The 11,655-nt window shown below is 46.9% G+C and overlaps 1 protein-coding gene across 1 annotated transcript; it reads left to right on the top strand.

Moving 5' to 3' along the window:
* The first annotated feature begins 1,345 nt into the window (after nt 1-1,345).
* Nucleotides 1,346-10,382, top strand: LOC143164452 (putative P2Y purinoceptor 10). Its single transcript, XM_076347075.1, has 2 exons — nt 1,346-1,700; nt 7,117-10,382. Exon 2 carries the CDS (start codon nt 7,119-7,121, stop codon nt 8,139-8,141), a length of 1,023 nt encoding a protein of 340 aa, XP_076203190.1. The 5' UTR covers nt 1,346-1,700; nt 7,117-7,118; the 3' UTR covers nt 8,142-10,382.
* The last annotated feature ends 1,273 nt before the right edge of the window (nt 10,383-11,655 follow it).

Here is an 11,655-nt window from a genome sequence, read left to right as displayed (position 1 = left end):
TAACCACTTGTCGGTGACCACCACCCATCACTTGTACCGACATGTACAAGTGCAGCTATGATTAACTTCATCTCTCCTTTGTACAAAGATTGTACAAAGATTGCTCAAATCAGTCGGGTCTATCAGTGAGAACAGTGTGGGATGAAAAGCGTTATAGATGGAAGTTCACGCAGACAAGAGAGCATCTGCAGAAGAGTTGATAATGTTTGTTTTCCACAAACGCTAGTCGGGTCAATCAGTGAACTGTTTCTGAATTGCTGTTCCCAAATGAGGCTCTGCTTAGCTTGTCGGGCTGCAGAGTATTGTGCAGTGATTTAATGTTAGAGACGACTTTGTGATTGGATAAATTCCAGCAAATATGTTTCCATTGCTGATGACCAACTTAAAAAATCAGCTAAACAGGATGTACTGATAAACACTGCAACATTGGCCAAAAGCTCACTATGGCTTTTCATGAAGCCCATATAAATAATTTGAAAATAAACCTCTGACAGTCTCCCAACTTCTACCAACCTCCTTTGACAATTCATGGAAACAGGACCGTCTGTAAAGCACAGCACTGTGCTTTAGGGGGTGTTCATTGTGGAGCATTCTTATTTGAATCAGGGCCATTAGTTTTGGGTTTCGAGGTTTCTGAGCAGACATCAACATCTATATTGTCCCCACGTCAGGGAGTAGCTGCAGTGATGTTCTACTTCACACTCTTAAACCACGACAGAGCAGAGGGGTTAACTGCTGAGCTACAGGGACAGTCCAGAGGCGGATCCTGAAGAAGCAAAACAGGTCAGATTCCCGGTGGCTTTCTGAAAATCCAAACAATTAGATCCTCTAAGTGGGTAAAATCCTGGCTTCACTAATGCATTTACCCCCTGGGGTAAGGGTGAGGCTGGATTTCACCCCATTGCTTGAAACAATTTAAGAAGTGCCACTGTTTGACATTGCCAGCAGCAAACTCCAGCAAGTGTAAATTGAGCTGCCTGCTTATTTAGTTCAAGAGACATGTCAAGCAAGACTCACACGAGCGCTATAAAAAGCCATTGGGAAGTTGGACTTCATCAGCAAGAGGATTTAGCACTAGGTGAAACAGAGCAACCACCAGCCGAGGCTCACGCACAGCAATGACTCTCTACAGCCCCTCGATCAGGAGGCGAGAGCAAAGCTGAACTTCCCAAGGCGGAGCAGGCAGAAACCTCAGGCGTGTTTCCACAGTCAGCTCGGAGCTGTGCTTGGAGAGGAGGGAGAGTGGGAGAGGAAGAAGAGTGGAGAGGAGGAAGAGTGGGAGAGGAAGAAGGGGTGCCCTGCACAGAGCAGCACCCAGCTCCACTCAGAACCTTGTCCTGCAGCAGCCCAAAGGGTGCCAAGCCATCCCGGCAGAGCAGCCGGAGAGAAAACACCGAGGACAAAGGCACATGAACCCGATTTTGGGGCAACCGTGCGTACACCTGGCCGGGACTCAGCTCGGCAGGGCTGGGAGCTGAGCAAGCGAGTCCCACAAAAGCAGGTAGGGGCTGCAAGCCAGGCGCCCGCCTCAGCCAGCGGCAGCCCCAGCGCGGAACCGCAGGCAAAGCAGCACCTTGCAGCACCCCATGATGTCATTCAGGTCGCTGTGCACATGTAAACAAGGCTGGTGCGGTGCAGCCGGGACACTCCACTTCCTCCTGACAGCACGGCTGCACTTAGCTGGGTTTCTGCCTGAAAAGGTAAGGCTGCTTTTAAGCTCTCTCTTTGTGATCTAGAACCAACGTTAACGAGCCTATGCTGTTTCCTATGAAAACGTTGTGCTCCTTGGGCTTCTTCTTAGGGGTTGGCTCTTGCCAGGAGGAGATTTGTGTTGCTTTGAGTCTTGAAAAAACAGCAGCCCTCCTTGCATGCCAATCCTCTGTATGAACACATGGAGGAGATGAAACAGCGGCTGCATGAATTGCTGTTGCTAGAGAAAGCAAAATGTTACAGCGTGGGCAATTAGCAGTTCTCCAACTGCTCTCCAGTGTCATTACTAGGCACAATTTCTTTCTTTTGCCTGATTTCTCAGGGAATATCTTTTATTTTAAAATCATACTTGACAGTAAGGGAAACTTGCAAATCTGTTTTTTCTAACGGTGATCTATATTACCATAAAAAAAAATCTACATGCTGCCTGTCTTTGTGCCACCCAATGCTCTTTGACTGAATTGTGGCAGTAGGGAATTAATATTAGTCAGGGGAACACAGTATAACACAAATAGCAAGATTGCTTGGACTTGTTTTTGTTAATGAGAATCCCGAGGCAGTTTTAATTCATAATTCAGACTGCAGTCACTGGTCTGGATTAAAACTTAACTTACTTCATGGACTGAAGCTTTTAAACGGTACTTTGTAAAAGGTGGCTTACTGATGGTCTTGCATTCACTTGCACCGGCAGCTCAGCACTGCCGGGAGCACAGCAATACGGCACATATGCACTTCGGCAATTACAGACAGGCTTCATAGTGGGTGGCCCCTGAATCTGAAATTTCTTAAAGTAAATCAAAAGGGAATCACACCGAAGGTGAGTCAGTATGTCAAATCTGGCTTGCTGCGGATTTATGTAGGAGAGGACTTCAGCAGCAGGCTGGAGCAGTAGGTTGTGTGAAGTAAGAGTGTGATTTTTGTTTAAGGGCATGTTTTCTAGTGTCAAGTGAAAGTGCTGGGACCTTGGCTCTGGTGCAAACATCACCAGCCATGGGAACTGCATCCGTGATGGAAGCCCATCCGCGGGACAGCTCTCGCCCAGCCTGGAGCAAGCGCTCCAGCGAGGCTGCCGGCGTCCTGCTGCGTGTGCATGCCCTGCTTCTTCAGCTGCCGGAGCTGCAGAAGTGAGAATTAGGCTAGTGTTGCAAAACGAAAACACCTCATCACAACAGATCAGACAACCCAGATCTGCGCTTTTTTGTGGAAGAAGAAAACCAGAAAAAGCACCCTTAACTGTAGAACTTTCCACTTCTGACTGTGGAGGTTTCACACCGAAGTGCAAGTGCAATAGCATGAGATGTTCACGGCCATGCAATGAGGGCAGAGTGTAGAGGCATTTGTGTCTTAATCAAATTAATTAACCCGTCTGCTGATGGGCATGCCAGAAAGATCCAGGACTCTGGAATGACATTCCTGTGCTTCTCAGTCCAATCAAGATGAACATCTTTTTTCTGGAAATGCCACGTTTAGTTTCCAAATGTCCAGCTACAAGTAATAATGCGCACACTTAATTATGTCCTTACTGCAGCAGCCTCAGAAATACAGACTCTAATTAAAATGTACAAACCAGTAGTTAGATAACAGTGTATTTATTTACTACCAATTTTTTTGAAATTTCGTATTCTGAAAACAATGTAGGAGCCGTCTCCTGTGTAAATAAGTGTCGATAAAATATGATGAAGCTTTTCAGCCTTCTACCTTTGCTGTACACACGTCATGCAGCAAATGACTGCTTTCTTAACAGCTTTGGACACCCAATTTCAGACCAACGTTCGGTGGTATCTCTGTGCGTGTGCTTTTGTGCACAGGTGGGAAGATAAGGGGACAGTGTAGGATTAAGCTTCAATCTGAACAAGAGAAGTGGGAGGAAGGGCAGAAATGCAATTGTTTTGTAGTCCCCTGTGCATATGCCTGGGTGCATTTTGGCTAAAGAGATGGTTTAATCTCATTATATTTTTATGACTTTGTAATGAAGTCATTCATTCTCAGAAAGTGCCCTGTTCTGATGAGCCAGCAGACGTCACCCACGTATATATGAATTGTGTCAATGCTTTTGCACTGCCAGCCAGGTCATCCTGCTCTGTCCACTTCGTTGTAAATGGCCTGACCCCGAGTTCATTGAATGCAAGGGAGAGGCTTTTTCTGACTCCACGGACCATACATCTCCTGTTCATCAATCACGGTGTTATGTTTGCTCGGGGTGGTGGGGATGGGACATCACCTGCATTTCCACAGGTTGGGTTTTATAACCTTTTTGGCTCCAAGGTTCAAAGCAGCTCCCTGGTCTCCATCAAAGTGCAGGTTCAAAGCAGCTCCCTGGTCTCCATCAAAGTGCAGCTTTTCAGGACTCTTCTATCTGTAAATACTGGCAATATGAGGACTACTCCTGGGCGCATTTTTTTCCCCCTAATATCACTTATTCAGCAACACAAGAGTTTTTCAATTTGGGATCACCCTAGAAGGTAGCAACACAAATTCACGAGAAGATAGTCACACCACCGCCTCTGCCTCCTGCCACTCAGACAGCCCTAGTCCCTTGGGTGTTAGAAAAATACCTTAAAGAGGAGGGCAAAGAAATGAAATCTTGATTAACTCTGACACCTTGTGGACAATTAGCAGATGAAGATGAAGGCCAAGGGGGAACCTCTCCGTGCTGTGGGCTCCACCATGGTCTCAGGTACGCTGCAGCCCTTGCAGCCCAGCCCTGTGCTCGTCTGCATGCCCAGGCACGGTTTGCTGCAACCAGAAAGCGAAGGCTGAATTCTGGTATCAAGCGTGTGCACTCAGCATCACCCCCATGTTACAGCAGACACATCCTGGGCATGTCAGTTTACCCTAAATGGCTCCATTCAGAGGCCAGTTTGAGTCAGCAGCCTGAACTTGATTATTCTGATTGCTGACACTGCGGTCTGGTCCTTAGCTGTCACATGAAATGTAAATAAGGGCTAACAGTATCTAGGGACCTCAATAAGCAAACTGACTGTTATGACTCATTTGAACTGAAGAACACGTGTCTACTGGCCAGCATTTAAATATAAGTTTGTCCTTAAAATAGAACATTTTGCAAATGTACCTAATCCTCCATGGTTTCAATGGCCATCTAGCACTCGTGTTTTGGAGGAGCACCCGGCAGTCAGTCTAACCTGGACACCCAAGGAAACCCAGGCAGCTAGTAACTTTGAAAGTGGCTCTTTAATGGCTTCTTGGCAAAGTGGGAGGTCACCTGAAGGGGCAGAAATTGGGTGTAGTGAGCAGTGCTCTTACTGGAGACAAGGGCAGTAGACAGCATGTCCAGCTAGAGCTGCAGACAAACCAGACGGAAAGGGATCGCAAACATCCTGAGGACCAGAAATTCACAGCACTCTTAAGAAATGGGATGTAACCCAAATTTACCGCTCTGAGAAGCAATGCCCTGAGTGAACACCCCATTGCTCAGCTCCGTGCCCTGTCCACTCCCTGTCTCAGTGTCCTGAGGAGCACCAGAAAGGAGAGCAGGAGGCCTCCAGTGTTGCTTCTCAGACCGGTGGAGATAAGGCCGTGGGCCAGATGCATCTTTCCCCCTCACTTCCAGCACCTTTTGAGCCCTCTTCCCTCCTCATGGACATGTTCTGGCCTTGTGATAGGAGCAAGGCTGTGGTGTCCTGGGATGGGGGCAGCTGGGGACACCCCACCACAGAGCAGAGCATCTTGTCCCAGAGCTGGCTTGGGGTGAGGGTTACTGGGAGTGAACTGCAGACTGGAGGGATTGCCCTGGGGGGACAAAACCATCCTGGGAGGTGTGCTCTGAGGCACCTGGCCTCAGTGTACTCGTGCCACCTTGGTGAAGGAGGGGGATTAGACAGGGTTTCTCGACTGCAGCATTTCTTTGAAGTTTGGTGCAACTGAAGGATGTAGCCCAGTTGCTAAAGCTGAGGGTGCTGCAGGAGATAAACATGCAGATGTTGCTTTTTGAAGAGTGTGAGAAAATGAAAGACAAGTTTAAAGAGAAAAGCAAGAAAGTTGGCAGCAGGATCTGTTTAGGGAGCCCGCAGGAGCTGTGGTTAGGTGGCCCTGCTCACCATCAGCGTCAGCCAGAGCCACTGCACCCGCGGTGAGGGTGGCCTGTGTCCCATGCTGGGACCTTGCCACGTCTGGGCATTTCTGGGGCCTGAGTTACAACCCTTCCATAGCAGCCTTGAACAGTGTCTGTACGAACTGCCAAGTCCAAGTACCGCAACGATTAACATGCTGAAAAAACAGCTATTTGTGTTCTTTGTCACTTGAGAGCTCCAAACACTACTCTTTTTTTGTAACATGAAGGAAAAAACCAGTAGTAACAGGGTACAAGTTACTAATATCTACATACAGAGACACTTTTTCTGGCAAATGCCCTTTGCCAGTGGTGCGGGAAATGAGTCAGAAGGAATGAATCAGTGTCTGCAGTGCCACATGAAATAGGAAGCTGATATTCGATTTTAACCATTGTATTAGACACAGGAGGGAATCACTGTAATGAGAATTATAACCCTATGGGGAAATACCTGATAAAATCAAACTCCCCCTGCCTATGTTGCCTTACTGAAGACAAGTCCCAGTTACAAAAGCTGACAAAAAAATGATGGCCCAACAGTTCAATATGTGACATTTCGCCATCCCTACTCATCTGAATCAAAGGAGAGCCAGAAATTGGAAGCATCTAAAAATAAAATTATCTGATGGAAAAAAGTGTTAAACTGAGGCTGCTAGGGTGATGAGAAATGGAAGTTGGTGATCTGATTAGGTCTCTGCTTGTTACATTAGCTTAAATACGTGGCAGCACACTTCAGGAGCACTGGCTGCACTTACAGCGGTCAAACTCCTCAAGCCCACTCCCTGCTACCCTTTCCCACACGGCCTGTCCCCATCGTGCCAGAGAAGGTGGGTCCATGAGGTCCACTGATGGGATCAGGAGACATGCCACTCACGCAATAATGTACACGTTAATGGCAGGTATGATTCAGTGGTTGGCACCCACGTTTTGATGCCATGTGGTTGCTCACACGCAGGAGCTGGGCTATGGCACACCTTTCTTCCATGTATTCCTCCCCTGCTACCCAGAGACCAAACCACAGATGACCTTGAGCTGCCAAAACGATAGGCAGCTTCTCCTACTCCTCTATTAGCAGTATGGCACAGCTTCACCTGTGCTTATGGCACTCAGACAGCCCAGAAAGGGGACTGGCACAACAGGAATGGTTCCCCACCTCTGTGTGAATAGTGGGAGACCTCTGAAAGGGCAGCTTTGAAGAAGACAGCAGGATGTTTTATACAGAAGACATTTCCAAACCTCTACTTTGTACTGAATAGTCAAATAGGAAATGCAAATGTGAATATCGACAACTCTTGCAGTGCCTTTGCCTTTACAGCCCCTATTTTTGTTCTCTACAGGAATGACCCACCCACCCTATACCACGACAGATGTTTCCAGCAGCCCAGTCATGACGCAGAGCAACCAGACCTGCTCCAGTCACAATATAATGTTCAAAAACAGCCTGTACGCTACCACCTACACCCTCATATTCATCCCCGGCCTCCTGGCCAACAGCGCTGCCTTATGGGTCTTGTGCCGCTTCATCAGCAAGAAGAACAAAGCCGTCATCTTCATGATCAACCTGGCCATGGCCGACCTGGCTCACGTCCTCTCGCTGCCACTGCGAATATACTATTATATTAACTCCACGTGGCCTTTTGGGAGATTCCTTTGCTTACTGTGTTTCTACCTGAAGTACCTCAACATGTATGCCAGCATTTGTTTCCTCACCTGCATCAGCATTCAGAGGTATTTCTTCCTGTATCAGCCGTTCAAAGCCAAGGACTGGAAGCGGCGGTACGACGTAGCCATCAGCGCTGTGGTGTGGCTCTTCGTTGGGGTGGCGTGCTTGCCATTCCCCATCATGCGCAGCTACGGCCTGGCCAAAACCACAAATACCTGCTTTGCAGACCTTCAAGTCCGGCAGATCGACAGCAAGGTGGCCACTGTGCTGATGACAGGCACGGCGGAGCTCTTCGGGTTCATCGGCCCTCTCATCATTATTTTATTCTGTACTTGGAAAACAAAAGACTCTCTTCGGGGCTTCCAGATACCGCTCCAAAACAGCGGCGAGAGGCGGAAGGCTTTAAGGATGGTTTCCATGTGTGCCATTGTGTTCTGCGTGTGTTTTGCACCATACCACATCAACTTCTTTTTCTACATGTTGGTGAAAGAAAACGTCATTACAGACTGCTTCCTGAGTACCATCACGCTCTACGCCCAACCCTTTTGCTTAAGTCTTGCGAGTCTGGACTGCTGTTTGGATCCAATCCTGTATTTCTTTATGACTTCAGAGTTTCAGGATCAGATATCAAGGCACAGCAGCATGGTCATCAGGAGTCGGCTCATGAGCAAAGAGAGTGCCTCATCAATTAAGGAATGACAGGAAAGCCAGCTTAAAAGAATGAAGATATTTCATATGAAATCTGGGACTGTTCTGTGATACTCGATTACCAACTCCGTTGTGGAAGATCCTGCAAGTTTATTCGGGGGAGTTTTGTGGCAGTGGAAATCTTTCAACAGATAGAAGATAAAACTGTTTAAGACCGATGTGTTGGGAGCTGATGAGCGACCCAACTGGCGTGACTACACCTACCGCTGTGCCATCCGCGCCTGACCTAGTTGGACTAGAAAATATACAGGAGGGAGCGACAAAGCTTTTGCTAGGAAATGGTGGAAGCGTCCCAGGAGGCTTTTCTTCTATTTTCCCAACTCCATGGCTCTATAATCAAACAAAAGACAATCCCACATCCATACACTGACATCCACTGAAATATCTTCTCTGCTAAAAACACACAACGCATACAAGAACCCGAAAATGGCCGTAATAATAAATGGCAGTTTTGGTCTCCGCACTCAGGGCTGCAGACACGTGAAGGTTGGCAGCTTGCTTCAGCACGGCAGCCCCGGCTTTGAGTGCATCCCACTGGTCCCCACACTTCTGCTTCACCTTTCCCTCGCTCCCCCTCCCACTCTCATTCATTATCTCCTCCTCACCCAGCTCTAAGTTTGCTCCTTAATCACTGACGCATCCCGTAACTTGCACCTACAGCTGGTGCAAGACCCTCTGCAGGACAAACTCTCCTGATGGCTCCTCAAACACTCCAGAGAATGGGACCTTCCCTTGCTCCGAGTGACTTTCTTCCCCTCCGAGCTGCCCCCGGGGACAAGGGGGGCATCAGCACGTGGCCTTCACCTTTGGGCCCCGAGGGCCAGGACCACCAGGAGCACGCCATGGGCTGGGTGCAGCCGGACTCGGCATCGGTGCAGGTGGATTTGAGGATGCTGGTGGTACCATTCAGGTCTTCACTCTCTTCTGCGTGTGGCTTCTTCGCCTCAGAGGTAACTGCGATGGATCCGCCCCATGAAATCTCTGCTCAATGGGTTCAACTGGCACAACTTTTTAAAGAGAGAGGTGTCCTTGCCAAGGTGATTTCACTAACTGAGCATAGGCTAATTTCTTAAGTAAATTATTCATTGTGATTTTTTTCCACCAGCTCCTCTCTTGATCTTAATGTTTACAGTTTTATAACTTCATCGGCTTTAAAGATACGAAAAGCAGTGACAGGAAAGGATGCCATTTGCCCCTTATTTTAAGTTAGCGACAGCTCTTCAGCCAAGTTCACCCACTTTGTGTAACTTCAAGGGTATCCTCGTGATACCTGGGGATTGTTTTGGCTGAACACAGGCGCTGATTTTATTGCCTTTGAAAACCTGTGTTTTTTCAAAAGGAACGTGTACAATTCTCAGTAAGCACCAGTGCCAGCATCTGACATGTTGCTAAAAAATAGAAGAAATACCAGAAACACTTGCTAAGTATATTTTAAATCCAACTTCTCAATTCCACTTAATTACATTTTAACTCGGCTGAAAATTTTCTGCATATTATGTTTTCCCACTTGACTGTTTTACAATAAAATGAGAAAAAGCAAACAATAGCCAGCTTTAAATAACCATTACACTGGAGTTCCTCTAAAAGGCAGCGAAGACATACTGATTAAATACAATAAGCTCTTGTAGTTCTCCTCCCATTTGTGAGAAGATGATTATGGGCTACAGTACGATGAACTTAATCTTACATGTAGATAAGTGAAAATACCAAAATATGCCTATCTGAAGGAAGCAGCTTTCACAGAGAGAGTATTATTGCAGGCTTCTGGTGAGAAAGCTGCAGAGTAGGCAAACAGTCCATCTCCCACTGAAGTCAATGGAAATGTTTTCTCTGATTTAACTGGCAGTTCGTTACGCCGGTGATACACATACACGTTTACACACTGCAGGTAGACCCCTTAAAAATGAGAGCAGAGGTTGGTGCTCAGGTAATGCAGTTAAGCATGCAAAATGAAGTTTTTGTCAGTTTAGCAGTTTTCTCATAAACTAGACGCTGTATAATATTGTCAGTGAAGGAGACTTTAGTTTCAATGGTTGTTTTGAGGATTTTTATGGACCTTGATCAGCTAGCATGTGACTAGGAGCTGTTTACTGTGATGTCTTTCTCATAGAATTCTCCATTTATCAGGTGAAAACAAACTGAAGGCACTGTTATGGTAACTATGTAGCTTGCCCTACATTTTTCTTTCCAAAAACTGATGCTTAAAAAATAAACACATTTTTGCAAACATAAGCTGAGTTTCGTAGTTATCACTTATACCTAGAAAACTGAATGGGATCAGCTCCTCCTTGAATCAAAGAGTTCAAGTGATGGAGTGCATCAACTTTTGCTATTCTTAAACAGGTTGCTTGCTTGTCTACAGAAAGGTTTTCACCATTCTAATATGACTGGTGTTTATTTATTTATTTTTTTTAACTACAACACTTACATTGGATTTAGAGGTATTCTGGGGAGAGAAAGGTCCTTCGTGGGAACAGCTGTGCTGCGGGTGGTATGTGACCGGGTGAGGAGGAGTGACGGCTATCATCCTTACATGCAGGCAGGACCGCAGAAATCATCTCTCTATATCTCATCCAACAATCATTTTGCAGATCCAAATCTATACGGCTTAAAAAAGCATTCACATCATGTACGACAAGATTGGTAAAGCAGAAATCGGTAACTATTGTCCCCTACGTACTGAAAGTTGTAACGTGGACCCGGCAGCATCTGAAAGTCCAAAGAGCGATGGTGGCTCTCCCACCCTTAACCTTAACAAGGAATTTGGTGGCTCCATGAGGGATAATATTCCCCGCCACCATGATGGCATCCCCAAGCACCTTGGCTGCTCACGCTCTCCCCCCTGTCTTCCTGCCTCACTCGGCTCTCTGAATTCCCTTAGACCCCCCCAAAATGGTCTTTTACATACTGCAGCCCCAGCCTGTGAGGAAAAGTCAGACGCTCAACATTTTCAGCCTTTCAAGTCAAGTCACTCTGATGTGCAGGAGGTTAGACAGCCTGCTCTAATGGTCTCTTCTGGTGCGTGGGAAAGCATACTGGTTTTGGCTGGGATAGAGTTACGTCAGCTGTGTGGTGCTTAGTTGCTGGATGGGGTTAAGCCATGACAGAAAGTTAGCCAAGATGGTCATGATGGGGAGCTAGCCTAGAAAGCAACAATTCAAGGTAAAAAGAGATCAAGGAAAACTTGGAATTTTCTGAAAGCATGTAGAAAGTCAAAGACCGTCAGTTTGGCCTCCACAAACCCATATGTGAAATTCAAAGCTTTTAGTTTAAGTCCTTCAAAACCTCAGCAGTGTCTCAAGAGACGAATAGACAAATCCAGCGTTACCGTCGAGGAGGACAGTACTTCGGCTGCCTTCTTGGCTGGGAGGTGCTGGATCCGACACAAGACCCGGGGCTGCAGGTGCTGGCTTTGCCTGCCAGCGCTCTCACACTTTGAAAGGCACAATGTGCCCAGCTCCGGTTCCTGTAATTCACCCCATTTCCTGCAACCATAAAACATGTT

This window comes from Aptenodytes patagonicus, chromosome 9, assembly GCF_965638725.1.
Source record: "Aptenodytes patagonicus chromosome 9, bAptPat1.pri.cur, whole genome shotgun sequence".
NCBI classification, from domain to species: Eukaryota; Metazoa; Chordata; class Aves; order Sphenisciformes; family Spheniscidae; genus Aptenodytes; species Aptenodytes patagonicus.
This window is presented reverse-complemented; position numbering and strand designations above follow the sequence as displayed.